This window comes from Eretmochelys imbricata, chromosome 1 (genome assembly GCF_965152235.1).
Source record: "Eretmochelys imbricata isolate rEreImb1 chromosome 1, rEreImb1.hap1, whole genome shotgun sequence".
NCBI classification, from domain to species: Eukaryota; Metazoa; Chordata; order Testudines; family Cheloniidae; genus Eretmochelys; species Eretmochelys imbricata.
This window is the reverse complement of record NC_135572.1, coordinates 51,475,585-51,502,882: the sequence shown is the minus strand read 5'-3', so window position 1 is coordinate 51,502,882 and position 27,298 is coordinate 51,475,585. Positions and strand designations below refer to the sequence as shown.

Here is a 27,298-nt window from a genome sequence, read left to right as displayed (position 1 = left end):
GACATGGAAATTCTGCTCCTAAGAATAAGTGTCAAAAATCACCAATGACAGTTAGGGGGAAAATAAGATGATGTTTCAGCAAGTTTTCATTAGAGCAAGCCTGAGGGAATGGTCGGTACAAAAAAAAAATACCTGGGCATTATTTTAGTCCTGTTTGTTAACACCAGCACCTTTTATTAACCACCTTCCAAACACATCAATTCAAGATATTCATATTTTAGTAGAGGTCCTCCCTCAAAGTCTTTCTGCTTAATCAGAGTACAGCCATAGTCCTGTGTTAGAGATCAGTTTATTAATAGGCATATAGAGTCACAAGTTTATCATCATTGCAAGATCAAATAGATTGGCTGTGGTGAAAACTAGTATTGTTTATGATCAGTAGCAAAGATGATACAAAATGGACATACCGTACCTAAGATTTCAGGATGCGAGTCATTTTAACTCTGAATTTCCATCCTTGAATAAAATGAAGTTAAGCTGATTGTGCAATATGTAAATACCTTTTTCCATAAGTCACCAGTTTGCTAATAAAGTCACATGGGACTGCTAAGTCAAAGTGGAGACCTATTTTAAAGAGTATGTAAAAATGGTCCCTAGCAATTCAGCACATATGCTTCTGTGTATAAAGAGTCATATTGGTTTAGTTTATCCTAAAGCGTACATTTTTAATTACTTTTACTGCAGTCAACCTTGTAGAGCCAGCACTTCTCAAAAGGTGAATTAGATTCATTTCTAAATCATGCATCATTATAACAACTAATAACTAATTTCCATCTGCCAGGCCACCAGTGTAAACCCATTGAAGGCAGCAGAGTTGCACAGGCCTCAGCTGCACAAGAACCACAGGGAGAATTTAGAAAAAACAGTAAAGGTTTGTTAGGTGCTACTTCTCCTTCCATGCAACTTAAAAAACCCACTACTGTCTTTGCTGTTATCCATGCAACTAAAACACTACACAAAACCCTCCAAGGTTCCATCTTCAGCTCTGGAGGTGCTCTTCAGTACCCTAGCTTATTCGTCCCTCCTGTCTCTCTTTACATTTGCTCTCTCTATGTGTATTTACTGATCATTCCATTTGAAGGCACCAGGATGTACAAAAAAGGCCTAGAAGTGCCCACGGAGCAGCTAGCTTCCCTACCCCATCTTCCTTCAACTCCTCACTCACCAAAGCACTACTGTAGATGTCCTTAAGTTAGAAAAATTTCCTAACTTGTTTAGAGAAATGGTTTCTGTATCAAGGTGGCCTGCCCCTCAAGGACCAGGACTGGGAGGCAGACCCAAAACTTCCCTGCAGTCTCCCAGAGATCCCTTATCCTGCCTTCCAGGGTGCAATGAGGGCCATTGATAAGGTATCCCCAAGCCATGTTGGAGTACACTGCACCGCAAGCCCTGGGGATGTACTTCACAGCTCCGCAGGCAGCAGCCAGTCTGGGGTATGTGTTTTTCCTCTGAAACCTACATGTTATGTCAAACGTAACTGTAATATTTTAAAGTTTGACAGCTCTTGAAACTGCCTTAATTGTCCTCCAAACAGGTGCCCATGGCATTTTCCTGCCAACGTGCCTAGAGGTGGAAAGCCCAAATCTCAGATTAGATGGTAGTTCAGTGTAAAGCCTTCTCAAACTGCAGTCATTCTGAGACTGCCACCAAAGAAGCTAACTATGCAGTTTATGTACTCGTGTTCCTTATGGGCACCTGAGTCCTATCAATAGCACTGCCACAGTTAGGAAACAGGATGGGCAGTACAGTTTTCCCATAGTGCACTACATTTCCAGGGCTAGAGTGTCAACATGCTGCGAGTGGGAGGGCGGAGGAAGGGGAGAGAGGCGCTAGACACTTTGGGATATGTTTACTTTCACTAGGGTCTGTGCACTGTAGTGTTGACACCAGAACCCTAGGTACAAGCACAGGTCAGAAAACTATAAACCTAGGGTTAAAATGCAGTGTAGAAGCTGAAGCCCAGGTTTCCCTGACATGGGTCAGCTTACTTGAGTCCCACTAACCCTAGGCTTTCCTTGCTGTGTAGACATGCTCTGGGATAGAGCCCTGATTCCTAGGGTCAAAAAGACTTAAATGTAACCCAGAACAGTGTGGGAACTGGAGTCAAGAGGATGGGCTGAAGAGGAGCCCAAGAGGGCAGAAGAATCTTATTTGCTTGTGACTTTTGTTATGCTGGAAGGGTTCTGAACTCAGAGTAACCCAGATGGAGGGTTGAGCCATGTCAATCCCAGAGAGAGAGAAAACCCAGGTGTGGGGAAGTAGATGGGGAAAATGCCTGCAGTACTATGCTCAGCCAGAAGGGGGGAACTGCAATAATTCTATTTTCAAGAAAGAAGTGTCCCTTGAGCTCTTATCACCACTCTTTTTCAAAATATGTGTGTGAACATATGAATAATTGTTTAAGTTGCTCAATTTTAACATGCTTATTTCCTTATTCTCAATCCTACTCACTTAAGGGAAATGAATAACCCACTCACCACCGGTGAAGAGAAAGCATTTCTATTAACTTCTGCAGAATCTAAACATTCAGTTAAAGAAAAAGTTTCATCTTATGGTTGCACAGATAACCTATGAAACATGTACTGAATATAAACCACCACACTTGGGTTACCTCCATATTGACAGGTAACTACAATGCCTCTGCTCCTCAGATTTTCCAAGATGCAGCTGAGTGAAAAACTAACTAATCTTGGCAGTTTTTACTGCTGCTAATGGAAAACTATGAGCAACCACGAGGCATGCACTGCAGCTATTCACAAGGGAGGACAACTCAAAGCAGAAACTAGAAAAGACTAAACCCACATGCAAAGTATGGGGACACTACCCTAGTGAGAACAACAGCATCTTCCCTTGTTTCAGCAGCTTGCTGGGGGGGGGGGGGGAGCGATAGCAAGTTTGTCTTATGTTTCTCAAGTAGGCTTGCCCCAGAGAGTAGGGACTTTCGTTGGCTTAATAATTTAGTTACTAGATGTTTTGTAAAGCCCTGTGTCTGAAATGGTAGGTAGAATCAAGAGCTTGATGGGAGTAAGTTAGCAAAGAAATAAGGGTACTGAGAAATTTGGAGGGACGGGATGGAGAAAAAACAAAGGAAGAAAGAAAAAAGGAAACACACTGAGGTCCCCACAGGAAAGGAAAAGAGGGTACAAGAAACAAATGAAAACTGTTAATTTCTAAAACATTAATATGGTATTATTCACTTTGGGTTAGTAGGCTTACTCCTCAGGTTAGCAAGCGTAAGGTAAGCTTTTCAAGCCCTACTTTATCTTTAAAAGATTTCATTCTTTTCCATGTATTTTCCAGTGCTCCTTTAGGATTTATGACTGAAGTCAACAACTAGAGCGTAAACCAGTAAAACCTACAATTCAAACATATTGTATAGGTGAGAGAGCTGATATCCTGCAGTGCATATTAAAGTATTTGGAGGCAGGAAGGACGGTGCACACAAATGGAGTTGAGCTTGGCATTTGTTTCATGCATATTTCTTTGACTATTTTTAACCAAACCTTTGCAGTTCACCTTTAATACCCCAGAATCCTATAGTTTAAATGTATATTGTATATATGTGTGTGTATATATATTAGTATATAAATTATATTAACTGTATAGTTTAAATCCTATAGACGTTAATACATCCCGTTAACATATTTCATTTTGTGGAAATGATACCAAAAATGCTTATATTTTCATTTGAGTATTAGTACCCTTGTTCTCCTCCCTTTTCTTTTGGTATGGTTAAGATTTTCAAAGGCAATCTAGCCACACAACTTGCACCAAAATCAGTAAATCACACGGCAAAATCCTCTAGTCTTTCTGAAAATCTCAATATGCTTATTTAGAAAGTTTTTCTAAAAGTATTATGATTAATGCTACCCATATGAGAAATAAATCTACTTCTAGTGTGTATAATAACATTGGCAAATAAATTAAGATAGTCAAATATTTGCATGTGCCCAAAAACAAGACTCTAGAAGATCATTAAACAGCAAGTACTATAGGTGGTGGTAGTAGTAAGCGGGAGAAGGGAGAGAAGAGTAGTGAGTTTAGCTGAGAAAACCTCGCTTCTCAACTCTAGGAACCAACTTCCCAAGTTTTAAATGTCAAACAACTTTTTCAGGACCTGCGTCCCAAGGCATGATTTAACCCTGCCCTACAAGGAATCAGTCAGGTACATTCTGCGCTACCAGAAGCTTCCAGAGCTACAATATAATTTGACAGCCACTCTGGTCAACCTTGCTTTAGGATCCATACAAGATTTTGGGGTATTTTTAGAATTCTCTTTCTCAAAACGACACATTTTAAGAATCTGCCTGATACCATCACTGCTGAGCATTTTTAAATATCAACATTTCATCCCATCCTCGCCACCCCATTCCCATACTCACTAAGAGTTTGCACGATTTGGAGCATACAAAATCAAGATAGAAGAGTTTTAATACATGAAGTGCATTTATTTAACATTTGCAATATCAATCAACACCTATCCATATTTCAATACGAGGGAAAAATGAGGAGGAGCTTGGGGATATAGAATAGACCTCAATTTTCATTTGATATAATGACCACTAATGTGAAAAATATGCAAATTATAAATATACTTAACATAATTATAGTAATTTGAATCAAATATTTCATTTTGGAATTGTAAATGATTATTAGTGTTCTTTCTAAAAGTACAGGTAAGTGTCCTAATGCAAGTAATACAGTCACTACTTGTCATTGCACTGTACTCTACAAATGATAATGCTGATTTTGTCAGGTCACTGCAATCTGATTAACTTCCAAATACTTGGAAGAATAAGATCAACATTGTTTGGTACAGTTTTTGGAAATAATTTGAAACAATTATGTATTCATCCACACAACAGTGGATCCAGTAGGGGTGGTGTCTGGATCCAGTGCGCTTTTCCTCACACATATGCCTCAAGATGTACTTGTTTTATATTTCCTATAAATGTTTCAGTTGTCTGTGGTAAGAAATTGAGCTCTGGTGTTGACTGATACCCTCTGCCAATTCTTGCTGCTCATGATTTCTGCCATGGTGGCACAATTTGATCGTAGCTTGCAGCCACGAATTTGGTTGCCTGTTCAATTACATCAGGCATTACTGCACTGATGTCACCCAGCAAAGAGTTAGTGTACCCAGCTTGTCAAATCTTTGGCACAGTGGTTCCTGTGGGAGCCAAGATAGGATGCTCCTGCCTCTTACACTGAGAGTGCAGAGTTCCAGTGTTGCTCAGCTGAAGCGCAGCAGGTTGTGATCGTTCTCCCTTGAACTGCAGGATTCCATAATTACCAGAGAGGTTAGACCCTGTTCAAGGTAACCATCACCATCTTTTCCAACCATCACCATTTGTTGTAAAAGGATATTAGCTTCCCCAGGCAAGATAGCCACCTATTCTCTGTTCATCACCACAATTCCCTGGTTTACTTCAGCTGGGGTGTTTTCTGCCTGTGATAACTACTTTGTGCTTTAGAGTGTGTTGGAGTAACTTCTTGTCTTACAAGTGCTGCACAAATGAAGTCAATCATTTATAATTTTATGTAACCAACAAGACAACATTCTGTGGAGCTAGCTGTGTACATGTAAACCGACGCATTCTGCTCACTTCTGTAGCTCTGCTAGATTTTAGACACTCTGAGCTGAAGTCTTTGTACCTATCAAAGACAAGGTATACACCGCCTGCTGCTAGTTTGCGTTCAGTGTAGTCTCTGAAATTGGTCACACAGTCCTTGATGATACCACTTGCTGGCCAGTGTACTTACCTAAAGGTTCTGCAGAACCTTCAATGACTATGCAGGTGACTTCTTGTGAAATATGTCAAGTTGACAAGTCTGTCTACAGCTATTTCTTTAGGTTAGACAGCCTTGGGAATCTTCATGTCATCAGGGATCACTGATGTTAGTATAGGAGCCAACACATGGGCTTTTGAGTCTCAGCAGTACACCAAGACCAATTTATAGGCTGGGTGGAGAATGTATCAGGACACTTGTAATGATACTGTCAATAAGAAGAGCTAGCAGAGTTTTGTCTAATTTAGAGGATAACTTAGCAATCAATGCTAATTCAGGATCACTCAATTTGCAGCAGTATCTTTCTTTGTGCATATGTTGTAGTGTGTCTTATCTGATACAATAGTTCTGACCTACTGGACAAACTGTTTTCCATCTCTGCTTATTATAATGTCAAAATCAACATCTTCATCACCAGTGACTAACTTGAGCGCATTTTATGCCTTACTTCTGAACACAATTATACCTGCAGTGCCTAGAGACAACAGCATAAGAAGTTCTTCAAAGTGATGTGACATGTGCTTGATCAGTTATCTGCATGAAAGCTTCTGGCCTCCATGGGCTTGGTAAACCAGAAACAACTCTGTAGCATTTCAGATGCGAAATACGTCCTGTGTTACAACTGTAACTCAAGTGACTCAAGCGCTGCATCCATTTCCTCGTGCTGCACTTGTGCAGCTGCTTTTACCAATAGCAGCCCAAATTTGAAAATTAATCATCATGAGTGAATGTAAGAATTTAAGAGCACGCTCATAGTACTAGAATATGCCTGTGTCTTGGGTAAGAGGGATAAGGGGGCATACTAGCAAAATATACTGCTAATACAGATACTGATACAGACATAACATATGTAACTCCTAGCTAATTACGTAACTAAATATTATCATATGGTTTTCATTAAAAGTAACTGAAATTTAACTAAAGTGGTTTCACTGTCCTCTTGCTTGTGAATCATAGAATCATAGAATAGAATCATAGAATATCAGGGTTGGAAGGGACCCCTGAAGGTCATCTAGTCCAACCCCCTGCTCGAAGCAGGACCAATTCCCAGTTAAATGATCCCAGCCAGGGCTTTGTCAAGCCTGACCTTAAAAACCTCTAAGGAAGGAGATTCCACCACCTCCCTAGGCAACGCATTCCAGTGTTTCACCACCCTCTTAGTGAAAAAGTTTTTCCTAATATCCAATCTAAACCTCCCCCACTGCAACTTGAGACCATTACTCCTCGTTCTGTCATCTGCTACCATTGAGAACAGTCTAGAGCCATCCTCTTTGGAACCCCCTTTCAGGTAGTTGAAAGCAGCTATCAAATCCCCCCTCATTCTTCTCTTCTGCAGGCTAAACAATCCCAGCTCCCTCAGCCTCTCCTCATAAGTCATGTGTTCTAGACCCCTAATCATTTTTGTTGCCCTTCGCTGGACTCTCTCCAATTTATCCACATCCTTCTTGTGGTGTGGGGCCCAAAACTGGACACAGTACTCCAGATGAGGCCTCACCAATGTCGAATAGAGGGGAACGATCACGTCCCTCGATCTGCTCGCTATGCCCCTACTTATACATCCCAAAATGCCATTGGCCTTCTTGGCAACAAGGGCACACTGCTGACTCATATCCAGCTTCTCGTCCACTGTCACCCCTAGGTCCTTTTCCGCAGAACTGCTGCCTAGCCATTCGGTCCCTAGTCTGTAGCGGTGCATTGGATTCTTCCGTCCTAAGTGCAGCACCCTGCACTTATCCTTATTGAACCTCATCAGATTTCTTTTGGCCCAATCCTCTAATTTGTCTAGGTCCTTCTGTATCCTATCCCTCCCCTCCAGCGTATCTACCACTCCTCCCAGTTTAGTATCGTCCGCAAATTTGCTGAGAGTGCAATCCACACCATCCTCCAGATCATTTATGAAGATATTGAACAAAACCGGCCCCAGGACCGACCCTTGGGGCACTCCACTTGATACCGGCTGCCAACTAGACATGGAGCCATTGATCACTACCCGTTGAGCCCGACAATCTAGCCAGCTTTCTACCCACCTTATAGTGCATTCATCCAGCCCATACTTCCTTAACTTGCTGACAAGAATACTGTGGGAGACCTTGTCAAAAGCTTTGCTAAAGTCAAGAAACAATACATCCACTGCTTTCCCTTCATCCACAGAACCAGTAATCTCATCATAAAAGGCGATTAGATTAGTCAGGCAAGACCTTTCCTTGGTGAATCCATGCTGGCCATTCCTGATCACTTTCCTCTCATGCAAGTGCATCAGGATTGATTCTTTGAGGACCTGCTCCATGATTTTTCCAGGGACTGAGGTGAGGCTGACTGGCCTGTAGATCCCAGGATCCTCCTTCTTCCCCTTTTTAAAGATTGGCACTACATTAGCCTTTTTCCAGTCATCCGGGACTTCCCCGGTTCGCCACGAGTTTTCAAAGATAATGGCCAATGGCTCTGCAATCACAGCCGCCAATTCCTTCAGCACTCTCGGATGCAACTCGTCCGGCCCCATGGACTTGTGCACGTCCAGCTTTTCTAAATAGTCCCTAACCACCTCTATCTCCACAGAGGGCTGGCCATCTCTTCCCCATTTTGTGATGCCCAGCGCAGCAGTCTGGGAGCTGACCTTGTTAGTGAAAACAGAGGCAAAAAAAGCATTGAGTACGTTAGCTTTTTCCACATCCTCTGTCACTAGGTTGCCTCCCTCATTCAGTAAGGGGCCCACACTTTCCTTGGCTTTCTTCTTGTTGCCAACATACCTGAAAAAACCCTTCTTGTTACTCTTGACATCTCTCGCTAGCTGCAGCTCCAGGTGCGATTTGGCCCTCCTGATTTCATTCCTACATGCCCGAGCAATATTTTTATACTCTTCCCTGGTCATATGTCCAACCTTCCACTTCTTGTAAGCTTCTTTTTTATGTTTAAGATCCGCTAGGATTTCACCATTAAGCCAAGCCGGTCGCCTGCCATATATACTATTCTTTCGACTCATCGGGATGGTTTGTCCCTGTAACCTCAACAGGGATTCCTTGAAATACAGCCAGCTCTCCTGGAGTCCTTTCCCCTTCAAGTTAGTCCCCCAGGGGATCCTGGCCATCCGTTCCCTGAGGGAGTCGAAGTCTGCTTTCCTGAAGTCCAGGGTCCGTATCCTGCTGCTTACCTTTCTTCCCTGCGTCAGGATCCTGAACTCAACCAACTCATGGTCACTGCCTCCCAGATTCCCATCCACTTTTGCTTCCCCCACTAATTCTACCCGGTTTGTGAGCAGCAGGTCAAGAAAAGCGCCCCCCCTAGTTGGCTCCTCTAGCACTTGCGCCAGGAAATTGTCCCCTACGCTTTCCAAAAACTTCCTGGATTGTCTATGCACCGCAGTATTGCTCTCCCAGCAGATATCAGGAAAATTAAAGAATCAGGAGTAAGGCATTAATAAGTTCTCATATTTCAAAGTGCTCAACAGTGACAAAGTGTCATGGGGCAGTTTCTTTTGAAACTAAAGTCTTAAAATTTGGAGCCACAAAATACTCTGTATGGACATTAAAACAAGGTACTGCCAAAAATTTGCATTTGCCTACTATACTAATAACCCTAAGTACCATTTGCCTTGTTACCACACCATGGTGTCAGATATTTGCAGTTTTTACCTCCACATAGAATAGGAAATAGTGGTTACTATATGATAGGTTGACAACTGATGATATTTTAATTAGTTCTACAACTTAGAATGAATTATAATATTCACCTACAGGCTAGAATAAGACAGTTATTACCATTGCAAAGTTGCACTATAGAAGAATAGCCTTCTGAGCAGCTAGACTTTATTAAAAGCAATGTGGTCCAACATGGACGCCTCAGAATCTAGATATAATGCTAAAACAAGATCTCAAAGCTCTAAGCCATCAGGGTGAAAGTTGGGCACCTATTTTTAATAGCATAACACACTCACAAGCCTTCATCCATTCACTGAAATGCCTCCCCTACTAACAAACATAACTTGTGTCTTGGCTAAATTGACTTCTACAAATCTCATACTTTCATCCCAATCTCAAACACTGGATGAGTAGAACTATAGACTTTGGGATTGATTAAATATGAAAAGCTCAGTGCCAAAAGTTTACTGGTAACACTCCCCCTCTAGAAGTCTAAGTAGCTTCACATTCATATTGAAAAGCAGAAATTACCCGACCAATCCATGTACAAAACCTGCATGTGCAAGTGCTGTGGAGGACAAGCACCTGCCCATCCCTATTCTGCATGACCTCTCAGAGGAAAAAGTGAAACTACTAAAGAGTGAGATTACTGTTCAGCTCAGCATGATCCTTTAAATGAGTCACTTGGACTTCATTCTGTCAACTATTACCAAAACATCTAGTAAGGTCATGATGGACACCCTACCCTTGTTCATCACCAGGAAGAGATCAAACCCATTTATACAATTCCACCGTCCACTGCATACATCAAGCTGAACCCATGACTATTAGGAATTGAGAGAATGTAGAATTCAAATACAACTGGTTTTGCTCCCACAGCAGCTTTGAAGGTGGTCACTAAAATGACTAATAATTTGCTGTGTAGTTTTCTGAGCAAGCGCTTAACAACCACTTGTTTAAAAATGACTTGTGTCTTGGCCTTTTCAAGTGAGGTATTAAGCCACAGATGGCACAAAGTTTCTCCATATATTTAGCATGAAGGACAGTTTCAACTCCCTAAGCAAATCTATCATCTCAGAAAACAAAGCTAGGTCGCAACAAAGCGGACAATGCACTTCTCCCCTACTTGACAATGTCCCCATAGACAATGAGGAACAATAGCTTTTCCATGCATTTTTTACTTAATTGATTTAAATAGTTTTCAAATATTAGTGAAATAAATATCTAAGGAAAAAATAAAAAATTATAGATGGGAATGAAAACTCCGGATCTGCTTTTGTCTTCACTTAAACCAGTGCAACTCCATTCCTTAAAATTATTTACTCATAATTTACAGTAGTGCAGATGAGAGAAGAAATCAGACCTATAGCATTAAAAAAGTGCTACAATTCAAAAGGCTGAAAACAGTTTACAATCCATAGTAATGACTGGAGTTAACAATTGTTGCAAAATGCTAAATTCCTCAGTAACACAACTGTAAGCAGTAATGTTCAACAATGCCTCAGCATATTATTACAGTGCTAAAAAGAACTCATCTCACTAAGATATGTAATCCTATTTAGCTAGGATTTCAATTTGCAGACTAAACAAAAAATACTAGCTGTAATTTTTCAAGACCCAGCATTTTGTTTTGAAAGCACAAGCAAGCCTCCACAAAACTTCAAGTTTCTTAACATGGATTTTCAATCAAACTCATGTCTTAATAAATTATAGCCTGCATCACTTCCTGTGCATCCTCTGATTCACTTCTTGGTCACACATAAAAACATGTTAAATTACACCGTGCACACGTGGTAACAATTAAATTTGTATACAAAGGAAACCATTTTTAAAAGACCTTGTGAATTTTCTCTTTCAAAAACTGCTTTCATCTCAAATATATACAATCGGTTCAAATAAACCTATACAAACCATGTTTCTAGGAAGTTACAAGGATCTAAAGTACCCAAAAGTACACAAACAGAAAATAATTTAACACAGAAGCTGAAAACCTGATATCACTATTACACTGGGCTAGCAACATCGCTACAGTGAAGAATGAGATTAGTTTCTTGTTTAAACAATGGTTTGTCCAAGTGCTGCAAAATCCATATGCCTCTTCAGATCACCCTGAAAACTGTAATGCCTCAAGGGAATCAGAATAGGGTAAATGGTCTAAATAGGAGGTCAAGAGGATCCCAAGATTCAGTACCCTAGAAAAATCACCCCCCTATCAATATTTTATACCACTTATAACTTTTTTCTGCCCACACCTGGAGTTCATACTATGCCTGTGAATCTCCCCAGCCTGATAGTACCTATTCAGGACTTCTTAGCTAGAGTCTGGAATCCATTGCCGCTTTAGGGAAACTATGTTTAACAAGTTACTTAGGGTAAAAGCTGAATCTGCAATGTGGCTTGAGCCAAGTTGATTAGTTAAAATCATTTGCACATCTACAACAGCACTGGAGCTCTGCTGAAAGCCTGAGTGTATGCAGACAGCTTGATGTCAATGGTAGTTTCAAGAATGATATGATGTGGCCATTGAACCTGAACAGCATCCACATACTGCAAGTTTGAATCCTGCCTTTTGTTTCTTTCTGAGCATGTATGTTGTGCACATTAGCTGCTCTCTGCCAGCATCCTGCAGGGGCTCCTTCTGGAAGTTTAATCTTGAGAGCAAAGCTTCTGATTTTAGAGCCAGTATTTCAGAGGTCTCTAAAATCCACATGCAGATGCAAATTTTACTTTAGAAGCATTATCAAGGAAAATAGCATTAAACAAATAGAAGAAAGATGAAAGCATCTAGCAAGTACCAGCACAAGGGCAATTTAATCATGCCACATGTTTCTTGCCCATCTCCTGAATAATGGGTCTGAGTCTGATCGAAAGAAAAGGAATCAGCTGCAAATCTCAATGTCAACAGGTTCTACAGCAGAGGTAGTCAATAGGCACACTGAAAGCCAAAACCGTACCGTCAGACGCTTTTGAACAGACTCCAAAATCTTATTATCGTTGTTATTTTTATTATTTTCTCTAGAGGACCTTGACTATACCTTAACAAAAAATAATTGACTACCCCTGTTCTACACGGTTGCTGAACATCAGAAGAGCTCTATTTTAAGGACTAGGATAAGGTCACAGGTTGACATTGACTAAAGTGACCAGGACATGTTTGTTTATATTCAGTATGTTTATATTCATCAAGGAAACTGAACAAAAATCCACCTATCAATTTTACCTTTTTAAAGTGCTGCAGATTCTGTGAAAAAGGAAGTAAACAAAATTGACACTAGAAAAGTGTTAGTCACATGGTCAACAGTCATAGCAACTATATACAATATGCAACTATTCAGTTCAATGACTAGTTGAGTCAAGGTTGAAACACCAACTGGGAGTAGAAAAAATAGGGAAGCTTGTTTTCCTCTATCTATGAATAAAAATTTAATGTGATGCTGAGATCTACTAGATCTAAAATTTTGAATGGCATGATGACCAGATCAGTTTATTTCACTAACTAAAGACAGTATTTTGCTTAATAAATCTGTTATATTAACCACATTTTGATAATTTAATGTATCCAGCACATTTAAGGTAGTTTTATTAACTATAAAAAATCATTCTAAAATGTTTTCTGCATTTTAATTTCCATCCAAACAGAGCTTCACACAAATAGAATTAAAAACATCAATCCAGTGAATAAGAAATGTATCATTCACCATACTCTGACAAAAAATTGAAAAATTAAGTGTCTGAATAAATATAAGTCAAGCTATGCAATACCTTAAATGTGTAGAGATGGAGCATACCCCCTGGTTAGTAAAAGCAGCACCAAACAGTGTAAAGGCTATATTTAGTTGCTGTCATAAATATAAAGGGAAGGGTAAACCCCTTTAAAATCCCTCCTGGCCAGAGGAAAAATCCTCTCACCTGTAAAGGGTTAAGAAGCTAAAGGTAACCTCGCTGGCACCTGACCAAAATGACCAATGAGGAGACAAGATATTTTCAAAAGCTGGGAGGAGGGAGAGAAACAAAGGGTCTGTGTCTGTCTGTATGCTGCTTTTGCCGGGAATAGAACAGGAATGGAGTCTTAGAACTTTTAGTAAGTAATCTAGCTAGGTATGTGTTAGATTATGATTTATTTAAATGGCTGAGAAAGGAACTGTGCTGAATAGAATGACTATTCCTGTCTATGTGTCTTTTTTGTAACTTAAGGTTTTGCCTAGAGGGATTCTCTATGTTTTGAATCTAATTACCCTGTAAGGTATCTACCATCCTGATTTTACAGAGGGGATTTCTTTACTTCTATTAAAAGTCTTCTTGTAAGAAAACTGAATGCTTTTTCATTGTTCTCAGATCCCAGGGTTTGAGTCTGTGGTCACCTATGCGAATTGATGAGGATTTTTACCAAACCTTTCCCAGGAAGTGGGGTGCAAGGGTTGGGAGGATTTTGGGGGGAAAAGATGTGTCCAAACTACGTTTCCCAGTAAACCCAGTTAGAGTTTGGTGGTGGCAGTGGAGATCCAGGGACAAAGGATGAAATTAATTTGTACCTTGGGGAAGTTTTAACCTAAGCTGGTGAAAGTAAGCTTAGGAGGTTTCCATGCAGGTCCCCACATCTGTACCCTAGAGTTCAGAGTGGGGGAGGAACCTTGACAGTTGCAAATCAATGTTTTAATGGTTACCAACCAGTGAGACTCAACCCTTCTTTAGACAAATAATTGAAAAGCACAAATCCAAAACAAGATTAAAACAATTTAAATCAAGTTTTCCTGCCAGCTGATTTAAATCATGATTAAAATTGGTGATTTAAATCAATCCACCCTGAGATTATATTGCAATACTATAGCTTGCAAGCCAATAAAACTGTATAATCATATTAGTTATTATTTGTATAATCATTGCCTACAAGTCCCAGTTGCAGATCAGAACTCTTTTTGCTTGGCTCTGTACAAATACTGAACAAAAAGACTAAGTACCTACTGGAATAATCTAAAGACTGCAGATTCTTTCCTTGCATATGGAGTTAAAAGGTAAGCTTTTTCCTGCTCATTTATTCATACAAATTATTTTGGACAGTATAGGTACACAAAACACTTCAACGAAAGAAATATATAAACATGGTTATTGAATAGTGAGTCTTTTTTGTGACAAATGTTAGATAGGTGCAATATTTAATATTTTAAAGTCACTGCATGCCTAGCAGGTCTTAAAGACATTGTCAATTTAAAACAAAAAGTTTAAAGTAAAGTAATTTCAGGTACTTCCACTGGCCTTCTAGTAATTGTGGTTTTAACAGTGATGGTTGCTTTATAAAACCCTAAAATAGACTTCCCCCAGTGGGAAGGGGGGCAAAGTACACTTGCCATTCTCTAAAACCTTTAAACTAAACTATAATCAAAACTTCTTGATTTAAACAAAACCCTATCTTTAACCTAGGTAGCTGTAGGAGAAAATGCAGATAGAATCCCTGCAGCAGAGTGGGGGCTATCCTGTTTATTGCACTCGGTGTAGCATGTATGATTACCTGCCCTGTGGGCGAGTGGCATATGTGTGCGTTCGGTGCAAGGAGCTCCTGGCCCTCAGAGACCGTGTACAGGCTTTGGAGGCCAGGGTGGCGGAACTGGAGGAGCTAAGGGAGGCAGAGAGGTATGTTAATGAGGCTTTCCGGGACACTGTAGATTTGTCCCACCTCCGCTCAGACAGCCCCTGCGCTGTTAAGGAGGATGAAAGCCCCAGAGAAGGACAGCAGTCAATGGGAACAGAGGGAAACCTTCCCATAGTTGGGACCCTCCTTCCAGATGATGTTGGGGTATTCTCTCACACTGTGGTTACCCCTCTGGGGGAGGAAACTCTAGTCATTAGTAAAAGGCAGGTGTTAGTAATGGGAGATTCGATCATTAGAAACCTAGATAGCTGGGTTTGTGATGACCGGGAGAACCGTATGGTGACTTGCGTGCCTGGTGCGAAGGTTGCGGCTCTCTTCATGCATCCAGATAGACTAATGTGTAGTGCTGGGGAGGAGCCGGTGGTTGTGGTACATGTAGGTACCAATGACATAGGGAAGGGTAGAGAGATGTCCTGGAGGCCAAATTTAGCCTGCTTGGAAAGAGACTGAAATCCAGGACCTCTATGGTGGCATTCTCAGAAATGCTTCCAGTTCCACGTGCAGGGCCAGGTAGGCAGGCAGAGCTTCAGAGTCTCAATGCGTGGATGAGACGATGGTGTAGAGAGGAGGGGTTTAGATTTATTAGGAACTGGGGAAACTTTTGGGATAGGGAGAGCCTATACAGGAAGGATGGGCTCCACCTAAACCAAAGTGGATCCAGACTGCTGGCACTTAGTTTAAAAACTGCTCTGCAACCTTTTTAATGTTAAGAGATGGGGGAAAGCAGATTGCTGCAGAGGCGCACGTGGATCGGACAGAGACTTCTCTTAGAGGAGAGTCTATTGATAGAGATTCTCTAGGTTTTAGTCAGGAGGAGGGGATGAAAGAGGACAAAGTATGGGCCAGATCAGACGAGAAACATGCACATAAAGAATCTGACACATCAGAAAAGGGCAGACAAATAAACAGTGACAAGTTTTTAAAAAGTGCTTGTACACAAATGCTAGAAGTCTAAATAATAAGATGGGTGAACTAGAGTGCCTCGTGTTAAAGGGGAATATTGATATAATAGGCATCACAGAAACCTGGTGGAGTGAGGACAATCAATGGGACACAATCATTCCGGGGTACAAAATATATCGGAAGGACAGAACAGGTCATGCCGGGGGAGGGAGCGGCACTATATGTGAAAGAAAATGTAGAATCAAATGAAATAAAAATCTTAAATGAATCCACATGTTCCACAGAATCTCTATGGATTGTAATTCCATGCTCTAAGAAGAATATAACAATAGAGATGTATTATCAACCAGCTGACCAGGACAGCGATAGTGACGATGAAATGCTAACAGAGATTAGAGAGACTATCAAAATAAAAAATTCAATAATAGTGGGGAATTTCAATTATCCCCATATTGACTGGGTACATGTCTCCTCAGGACGAAATGCAGAGACAAAATTTCTTGATACTTTTAATGACTGCTTCTTGGAGCAGCTGGTACAGGAACCCACAAGGGGAGAGGCAACTCTCGATCTAGTCCTGAGTGGAGCGCAGGATCTGGTCCAAGAGGTAACTATAACAGGACCGCTTGGAAACAGTGACCATAATATAACAACATTTAACATCCCTGTGGTAGGAAGAACACCTCAACAGCCCAACACTGTGGCATTTAATTTCAGAAAGGGGAACTATGCAAAAATGAGGAGGTTAGTTAAACAGAAATTAAAAGGTACAGTGACTAGAGTGAAATCCCTGCAAGCTGCATGGACACTTTTCAAAGACACCATAATACAGACTAACATGGCTACCCCTTTGATACTCTATCCCATGGACTCCCTCAACATTTCAGCTCCCCCACAGTTTGACCCTAGAACCTCATATCACCCTCCGGATATCCCATTTCCCCTCCATCACCCAAAATAGACCCTTGCTGCCTCTGGGCCTCCCAGTATGCCTCTTCAGACATTCCAGTTCTCCTCCACAACCCTTCAAGTCACATTTATGTTCTCTGCTCCATCTAGGGTTGCTTCCTTTCAACTTGCTGATAACTGGACCTCAAGACACGACCTCTGCTCCACCTAATCCCCTCCACACCCCCTCCCCGACCCAAGACCCTGCCCTCCATCACTCACTCCTCTCCCTCACGTCCCTGTCGTTCGCTGGATCATCTCCACCTCCCCTCAACCAAACTGTGCTCCCTCTGTTCTAGGGCTGGAATGGGAGCTGCTGCAGCCTGACAAGGAGCCTGCCTGCAGGTAGGAGGCAACCCTGGCTGAGCAGGCTTTTTGGCTTTCTGGTTGAAAACCAGGCACCTGGCAACCCTAAATGGCACCTGGACACAGAAGCCAAAAACCAGACTGTCTGGGTAAAACCCAGATGCGTGGCAACCCTAGCTCTACCTCACAACAGACTGAGTACTTTTTTGGGAGCCAACATGCCCTTAGAAACTTAAGTGAGCTTTAGGTGCGGACTTCTGAAGAGCTTTTGTGCCTTGGCTTCAGCTCCACTTTCCCTGATGGTCCCATCACCATATCACATACACCATGCATATATACTCCAGACAATTATGTAAAGACAATTATGTATACACAAGGAGAAATTGAGAGAAAATCATAAGTTTTATATTATGCAGGTTTTGGTTCCAGCTCAATAGTTCAGATTGACAGTTCCTTTCTAAGCCACATTTTGATATACATCCCCATGTATACGAAGGAGTTATTCACCTTTCCCCCTTTCTGTTTAACGATATACAAATTGGATGTTGATGTAAAAATGTTTGTAACTTCAGTTTGTTATTTTCGTGTTCGTTTGTGAATACTGTATTAAATATTCCTGTGTTTAAATGAAAACCCATTATTAGAAATCCATCATTGGTGTAGAATGGCTATTCATTCTGAAACAAACATTAATTTGAAGGTTTAATTTAAACAAATGCAATTGTGCTGCCCTTTTTTTTTTTTAAACTATGTGCAATTCCAGACACATGAAATAATCATCTATTCGGAATGTCACTGTGCATTTTTTTTTAAATGAAAATAAACATGCTAAGTAGTACTTTACTACTTCTAACAATTATTTTCAATCTTAAGAGCACATTCCACAAGTGACTGCACTCATGACAGTTTTTTACATAGATATGTAAACACAACATTTGATTTAGTGCACTACAAACTTTCTGGAAAATATTTTACAGCATATTTCTAATACTTGAAAAAAACTGACAGATTAACCAGATTTTGCTTTTTTAATGGGACTGTCCATCAGAACTTTCAATACAAAAGGCAAGTTAGAAATTGCCAAACACCTGAGTTTAACCATTAAGTATACCATCAGTAATACAGTGCTATCATCATGATTTCATATGCTTTTGTTTGTTATTAGATTTATAAAGAAAGTTTGTTTCCAAATACACTGTAGCAAGAGAAACTGTCAGTGCCAAGGGCGATAAAAAGCTAATTCCCTACATTGAACTATCACTAGGAAAGCCATAACATAGCATAAGGCTTGACTCAAAGGGGAGAGGAAACTTCCACTAGTAAACAGGGATCTTACCTCATCTGCTACAGCAAATTAAGCTTTCATTAAAAAGAAAAGGCATCCTAGCCTTTACAGTTAAGAAACCCTCCCAAGTGCAAATAAAATGTAAACTAAGACAGCATTTACTTCTAACATCTGGAAGACGCACACCCTGAAACAATAACTTTAAGATACCTTAGGCTCTATTTCACCCCACAAATCCCCAGTGCAGATGTGCTGCACTGCACCAGCCTAAGATGCATCTGTAAGTTGCAACCCCCATTCTACATCAATGCCATGTATCTACATTAAAGGGCTGCACCAACATAACTACACTGATGTAGTTATACCTGCGCAAGTTCCTCTTTAAACACTAATTCTAGCTCCAGCACACAATCTGAACAGTTCTTGTGTGGGGGAGAATTCCTCCAAGGCTAAGGAAATAGTTCTTCCTCCACACGAACCTCAGAGCTTTGATAGCCTCCCTACCAATTTTATTGCCACTAAATGTAAGAGGAGAAATAGAATAGTCAGATTCCACAGTCTCATCCACCAAATTGATCCTGCCCAATTCTTTTCTCACACCTTATGACACAGAAGAGTAAAACTTTAGTTACAGAAGGTCCATGCACCACCATGAAGGGGGTAAATAATCCTGCTCCTAAGAGAGCTATGAACTGCATCCAATTGGATATTACAAAGCCTGTCTCCAAGTCCATCTTTCTTAGCCCTTTAAAAAATTCTATGTCTCGAAGTTATGCCAAGCTTCAGCCATCCTCTTTCTACCTGGCTTCAAACCTTAAACTTACTTTGAGCACTGACAGGAACCCTATGCACTCTGGTTAGTGACCCAATAGATGCTTTATTGACAGTCAACATAGCATCTTCTACAATTACCATTATCTAGCTACCCTTTCAGTTTCAAGATGACCTTTCATAAGCAATATGGGGAAAGGAGTAAATTTGATACTAAACCCCACAACTGATAGTTCAAAACTAACCTATATCAGAACACATGGAGGTAAATAAAACTCGTGGACAATTTGACTCCACAAGACAAAATCTTCAAAGGAAAACATCCCTATAGTAAATATTTGACTAAGGAATAGATAAATGTTTTAATGAACCAGTTATTTAATTCTGGAACATTCAAACCAGTGCTGAGATATCAATATAAATATAATTAAGGGCCAAAGTCTACCATGACATATGTGGGATTGCATGAGTAAAAATGAGAGTAGGATGTAGCCTGAGTGTGCTGTTTTGTTGCTACAGAGGGCACCATTACATACCCAATATTCCCACTCCAGAAGTACCTGCGGTTGTCACAGTATCTTCCTGTACTACAAGATACAATGGTACTACGTCACTGCAGTGTCAAAAGTTGATTTTTAAATAGTACACGACGTACTACTTCAGACTGGATCACTTGATGGGATAGGTTAAAATGCAAGAAATGCAGCATAATTTTGGAATACTCAAACAGATTTTTCAGAGTTAATTTAAGGTAAGTTATTTAATAACTTGATTACACGTAGGCAGCAGTTTATTTTAAACAATTGTGAACAGCTATAACACTTAAACCTCAATCTTTGTACCTTTCCCATATGCCACAGATGAGCAGAATTTCTCAGTCAAAACCTAGTCCATTTGAGACAAATACAGTATAAAAAGTGATTCAAGGGCATTCTTAACTAAAAGTGAATAAACTACTTAAATGTAGTGATTAGAATAGTTGATGGTTATGTTGTAGTTTTACTTTAAAGATCTCACACCAGGATTTCCCAACATTATCGCCAGCTCGGCATCAATTCAGAGACTGCAATTTCTTAATTCTATGGTATGTTTGGATACAGAGAATATTTCATCATACTGTATCACAGAGGTCATTTTTCAAGAATCAGACATTACTGTAACAGCCACCTGTAAGGTAACAAGAAAAGCCCAACCCACTGTATACTCCCTTAAACAAAGGAAAGCTAGATAACTCCAAATGGCTTGTGTACATGCTACGGGATAGTTAAAGGCACGATGATTGTCAGAGACTGGCACACTATATCATTTTATCCAAGGAGTCATTGAAGACAGCACTTTAAACAATGCCCATTCACATTAGCACACACAACTAAAGGACACTCATTCATAAATAGTACAGTTTAGCAACTATAAATTGTTTCCCTCAACCTCAAGCTTTTCCTCAAAAAAGAAAAAACGCTAAAAATAAAGAAATGCATTTCATTTTAAATACTTGGAGCTAAAAATCAATAATGCAGCAGCAGGGGAACGTTGGTAGTTTACGGGATATACCACCATAATTTTGTTTTCTAGCTTCCAGGCTCATTTTGTTTGTTTTACTTGTGAGTAAATTAACTTCCAAAATATAAGCATAAATGCACACTAGTCATTCAGTGCACTGGAGAGTGTTAGATTATATTTCCACATCAAAGAAAGATGATATTCTCTCTGCTACTGTATGCCCGAGTCCATCTGTTAAGCAATGACTTATCCAGAATGCATAGATACTGCAGTAGCTTCCCAAGTGGTTTTATGTTCACGTGTGTCCCCTGATGCTGAAAGCATTACTATAACCTTTATTCATATTTCTAGATTTAAATGCGTACCTTTCAACATTAACTAAACAGAGGGTAGTCCTGTAACCAAATAGTTTAAACAAACATTTTATGACTTTCTGAGAAATATCACCAAACAAAAACCAAACACAAAAAGTAATGTTAGTCTTTGTATCAGCAATTAGGCTGTCAGATTTAAGCTTCCTCCCTTTTCATTAGCAATACCAACAAAGGAGGATAAACACAGGAAAAAGATTAAGCACTCTACACTTATGTAATGATCTATCTGAAGCTACTAAAAGAAATATCACTTCATGTTATTTCCCTATTCCCAGTGCTACTGTGAAATGAATGGATAATATCCAATAAAGTGATGAATATCAAGTTCTGACAACTTGTACCACAATAGTTTATCTGAAAGGTTACTTGTAAAGATAATTTTAAGATGACAAAATAGTTTGAAAAGACAGACAGTTGTCTGTCTTTGACTTGACACATTCACAAAACAAGAGCTTTAACTCGTGTATCCACATAAACCATAAAGATTAAAATGATCTAACCAACCCACATCTCTCTCTGAATGCTGCAGCTCTTCCATTCAGCCTGCGTTAGGTCAAAATGCAAATAATTGTCAACCATTGGAAGAATACATGGTTTTAAAGTGCCAGATACAATTTTATCTCTGTGCATGGTTTTGTTACAAAATGAACATAAGTTTAACAGTTTAAACTTGTTTGTTAGAAGGGTAGTTTAAATTAAGCGCCCTTCAGTCTTAAGCAGTGGCTTTCTATCCTACTTCATAAGTAAAATTGAGGATATATTTTGTTGACTGAACTGCTTTCAAAAGCTTTGCTGCAGTGATTCATTTTTAGATCCATTTTTTTCCTCTCCTTAGACTTCTGTAGGTTTCCCAGGCTTTGGTGTAGGTAGCGCAAAAACATTAAGTCATACAATCTTGCAGTAACTCTTTCATACCATGGAGTGAATGACCGAGGAGTTACACTGTAACATCCTTTTCCTGTTGTGTCTTTTATACACATGCAATAATGATTTTCCAACACACAGACCTTTTTGACACCCTTAATTCTGGAGGCAAGAATGCAGTTTGGTACACTAGAACAGGGGATTAAGACATGAGCAAACTAATCCCTTACAACAGAGTGTAGCAATACATACTTATTAAAATGACGCAAAAACTCTCCTCCTCAACATATCAAACCCGATTAGCTCCAGGCTAACAGGGTTAAATCTTTCAAACATTTGCATCTCCAAAGAAAGATACCAGCTCACGCTGCATTTCAATTTTATACAATTAAAAACAGATACAACATCAAATGTCCCTTTTCTTCAGAGGAATAAGTCGTCAGGCTATCTGGCAGTCTGCAAGCACCTGAAGTTTTCGATTACTGGTTCTCATATATAATAAACATAAATTGCACCCACTCCACTTCCACAACAGAAGACAGCACAGGGGGAGGAGGAAGGAGATTAGACTGTAAAGAGTACGTGTTTGTTTCACTAGCTGAGGTCCTGTGTGGAGTTTAGGCTGAGCAGATGGGTCTCTCGCACAAGGTGAGGAAGGAGCCATTAGGTACACGGCAGAGCAAGTGGGTTGCATACGGATGAGCGTGCGGCTCACAAACCGGCATTGTGGGGAAGGGTGGAGTATGCGAGAGGAAAGGGTCTCTCCTAGGGGTGAGGAGGGAGCAATGGGTGCATGCAAGGGATCGGGGCGGCGAAGAGGCAATCCATGGATACGCATGGTTTGGGGATTAGGAAGGAGCAGTGGTGGGAATTGGCAGGGGGGGAATGGGTGGGGTTCGTGGGGAAGGGAAGTCGCCGGCTGGGGAGGGTGCGTAGTGAGTCCCTGGGTCCCACGGGGGGTCGGCAGGGGGCGCGGGCTGCCCTGACCCTGCCGGCGGGGAGGAGTGCCGGCCCCTTACCAGGTTGAGCACGGTCTCCACGATGTCCCGGTTGCTGACCTCGCCGACCTGGATGAGTCCGATGAGGACGGCGAATTTCATGCGGATGTTGCGGATCGGCACCGACGGGTTAATCATCCCCGCGGGGAGCACCACGGACCCAGAGCCCGACGCTCGCAGCTCCCCCATCACCGCGGCGCTGCCGCCACCGCCTCCTCCGGCCCCGACAGGGACGAGCCCCGCGGGCTGCGGGTCCGGCCCTGACACCGGCTTCTCACTCGCCATCTACCCCCCGCGCCCTCCGGCACCTGCCCCCGGCCGAGCCCAGCCCAGCCTCCACAGCAGCAGCGCCCGGCGGGGCCGCAGGGAGCCGGTCCGAGGCGCAGGGACCGTCCCGGCAGCCGCTCCACTATAATGAGGGATTATTATGGGCGCCGCTGCCCCGTTAGCCGGAGCCCGTCCGCCCGCCGGGGGCCGGAGGAGAAGCAGCCGCCGCGCCCGGCCCGGAGACGGCGCTGGGAAGCGGACTGGGCACAGGTCCGCGAGCCACCAGCAGCACCGCCGATGCCGCCGCCGCTGTTGTTGTGGAGCCGGAGCCGGAGCCGCTGCCGCCGCCGCCGCTCACTCCGCCATGTTGCCGCCCCCTGCCTGCGCTAGCCGCCAGGGCGCCTGCGCTGAGCCCGGGGGGAGGGGGGCGGGGCCGGGCCGCGCGCCCCCCCTCTCCTCGGAGCTGCGGACAGGTGAGCAGGTGCGTCGGGCTGCGCCAGACCCAGAGCGGCCGGGCTTCAGTGTCGCCGCTCCCGCAGGGCGCACCCGGGTGCGGGTTACCCACTTGAGGCTGCGGTGGCAGAGACACCACCCCCGCCGGAGACACCGCCTGCCCCTGCCCTGACCCCACAGCTCCCTGCGGGCGGGGCACGGGGGCACTGGGGCTGCCCCGCCCCGCCCAGACCCCCGGCAGCGCTGCGGAGAACCTGGGGCCCTGCTGAGCCTGTGTACTCACCGCCCGCCTCTGGGGCCACAGCCTTGATTGGGGCCCCTGTCTCGCTGCTGATGACCCATCTGCTGCGAAGCCATCTCTAGCCCCCACTACTAGGGGTGCTGGAACAATGTTTTATAGTGAGGGGGTGCTGAAAGCCATTGAACAAAATTGTAAACCCTGTGTATGTACATTTCAAACCAGGGGGTGCTGCTGCCTACTTCCCCTATCTGTGCTAGGCACTGTGGAGGCACAAGACAAGCTGCTCACTCCTAATGAGCCCTGCCTCTGCTTCCTGACTGAAGTTTTAGAAAGCCGATTTTGAAACCCCAGCCCTTCCACTTTGTCATACCAGGGCTGAAAGTTTAGGGAAAATCACCCAAGCAGTTTCAGAAACAGGGATTTTAAAGCTCAGTGAATGAAGCAACAAAGATTTTCCTAACGTTCCGAGGTTTTGGTTCTGAGACAAAGATAGTGCTTAGCCAGACCGTTAACTTCAGTAGCCTCGCATTGACAGTGGCTAGCACTGGCTATTTGAGAGGAAAAAACTCCCACAGTAGGCAGTTATCAAATATCTTGGCCTCAGGGAAAGCTTTCCACCTACCCTCTCAGTAGTTAAAGGCTGGGTTATGCCCCAAAAATTGAGGGTTTATATCCCTTCCCAAGTTCCTTTTAGTATTTATTGTATAACACTGACTGTTCTTATCATGCCATATGACTGTCTAATCCTTATCAATTCTGCTAAATTCTTGGCTTCAGTGATATCTCATAGTAATCAGTTCCTTCAAGCCTATTTCTTAAGCTAGACAGAGGAGAGAAGTGTCTGTTACTTGTTCTGAGCAAGCTCAAGTAACAATTATTTGAATATTTAAAGTTATATACACAGACTTTTCTCACATACACATGGGAGTAGTTCCTACTTTGTTCAAAAACACTAATCAATTGTGTGGGATTCAGTTTTACCCTCAGACTTAGTTGATTCTAGAGTTCATCTCTTAGAACATCTTGATTCCAATCCTTAAAATAATCTTATTAAAGTGCTCATTCCCGCCCCTCATATCCAGATTGGGTTAACAAGCTGCATCTGCCACAATTGGTTAACAGAACTCGATTAGCATCCCCCTGAGGGTTACAGCACCTGGTGATAAGGTGGATCAGTGGGAGTTAAGCACCTATGTACCTTTATGAATCCCATGCAATATGCATAGCCCAGACACACACAGCCATGAAGAGGGTACATGCTGTCAGAGAACCCTGTCTGTCTCCTCCTATATGGAAGAAGCAAAAGAGAGAAAGCAACAAAAAGTTCAATAGGGGAGAATAGGGAAACAAGAGGCTATCTTGAAAGGAAAGAGATTAATTTCTTTACAGTTCACAAGATTCCTCCTGCAACTTTGCACAGCTTACAGAGTTTGCAGTGAATTCTGTTGCTCAGCAATTTAAAAATGTTTGTAAAAAACTAAGAAAGTTCCCAGGCAAAAACCTTAACCTCAGTAATAGATTCTTTCAACTATAGCTTATTTCACTTAAATATTTTTTTAAAAGAGAATACATGGTAGTCTTCTCAAAAAAACCCACAAACCTGTGAATGCCTGTCAATTTCAAATTAAGGTTTTACCTTGCAAACAAACCAAAGGTATACAAATGCTTAATTAAAGTTACTCAAAAAACCTTAACGCTGTCTGATTGCACCACCCTGAAAACAAATAAAAACATTAATGACCATTTCAATGAACCTGCATGATGAATGGGTGAGTTTGTCACAGAGTTGAGCGGTTCTCAAGTTTGTGTGGTGGTGGTAGAGTTTCAGTAAGCTTGTTTCTGTTATTTTAACTGTTCAAGGTGTTTTTCCAGTATGTTTATTTTGTAAAATGTAATCTTATCTTAGAATTTTATCTTTTTTTAAGAAAACCACAACGTTTCTTAAGGGTTTTGTATTAATTTTTGAGGGCTAAAGGTATAATTAACAGAAACTTTCAGCTTTCAAGACCACCACGTTTCCCACCTATTTCAAAGACCATATCTATTCCCCATATTTAGGTAGCTTCATTTAAAAACAACAGAATCATAGTTTGGACTCCTATTGTATATACTTTCTTATTGCAGACCGTTCATGGCAGACTGTGCTTTAATTTACACTCTTGATCTTTAGATTACAAAAAAATTGTGTGTCTCTGCAAAAGTTGCAAGAGGAAAAAGTTGTATTTGTGAAACACTATATAAGTATGATATTTTCAATTCAGGACTTGAACTGAGACAGAACAATGTTTACTGTTGTTTCCTCTGTTAAAGTAATTAAATATGCAGTACGGAATATAAGGAAATACTGAGAGAGAGGGGAAGAAAATTCCCCACATCAGCTGTTAATTACAAGCTTCTTTTAATTCTGAAGATCACATTTTTTAGAAATAAATTTATGAAATGAGGTGGTTTTGAAGCTGGATCAGTGTATAGAATAGTTGTCTTTAATCAATACCCTTTGCTTTTTGATCAGCAACATTTAAATGTGAGGAGTGTTCATCAGCTAATGTGAACATTATTTTAGCACTGACTTTCTGAAAGGAAAAAAATCTAACATTAAACTCTGCTCTAAACTAATCTCAGCTTTGGTGCTTATTTGCTGCTTCCTTTGCACTTCATCATATTGAAAATTAAAAGGGAAAAAAATCCATTTTTTTCTAACTAATGTTCTCTTTGATTTTGATATAGGCTGTGCACACAGCTCCTATTGAAATAAGTGTTCCATTCATGGACCAGACAGTCACCTAGGTGTTACAATGCTCAGCATCACAATGCGTAACTTTTAGGTGACCAGAAAAATCACACGCACAATGCTGTGATCCACAAAGCCTGAGTTAGTATGATGAATGGGGAGAGACAGGCAACTTTGCACATGATCTACAAAGCCAGAACACTAGATGGGGAGCGATTTATGTTAGTCAGTGGGAGATGCTGATGAGATGGGTATATGCTAAGCCCCGCCCCTCTCATGGTGATTGGCACCTAAGTGTGGGCTGCAACAAGGCAGGTGATCTATGAAGTGGGGGAAGATAGGTGCTCCTCCACCTAAGATGAGTATGGGACCTGATCCAGTAGTTGTGCGCAGAGGCTGCTTAACTATACAGAAAACAGCCCTGGAGGAGCTCCCTTATAACTTTTAGCCCAGTGGTTAGAACATTCAGCTGGAATGTGACAGACCACTGATTCAAATCCTCCCTCTGCCTAATGAGATGGGATTTGAACAGGGATCTACTACCTCTCATATGAGTGGTCTAACCCCTGGGTTCTGGGCTAGTCT

General features: G+C 41.6%; 1 protein-coding gene across 5 annotated transcripts in view; it reads right to left on the bottom strand.

The window, feature by feature from the left end:
* Positions 1 to 23,306, bottom strand: part of NBEA (neurobeachin) — an 843,583-nt gene extending 820,277 nt beyond the window's left edge. For all 5 annotated transcript variants that reach the window (XM_077806446.1, XM_077806437.1, XM_077806454.1 and 2 more), the window contains exon 1: positions 23,043 to 23,306. In XM_077806446.1, coding sequence (XP_077662572.1) covers positions 23,043 to 23,306 — 264 coding nt within the window. The remainder of the gene's footprint in view (positions 1 to 23,042) is intronic.
* Positions 23,307 to 27,298: the final 3,992 nt, after the last annotated feature.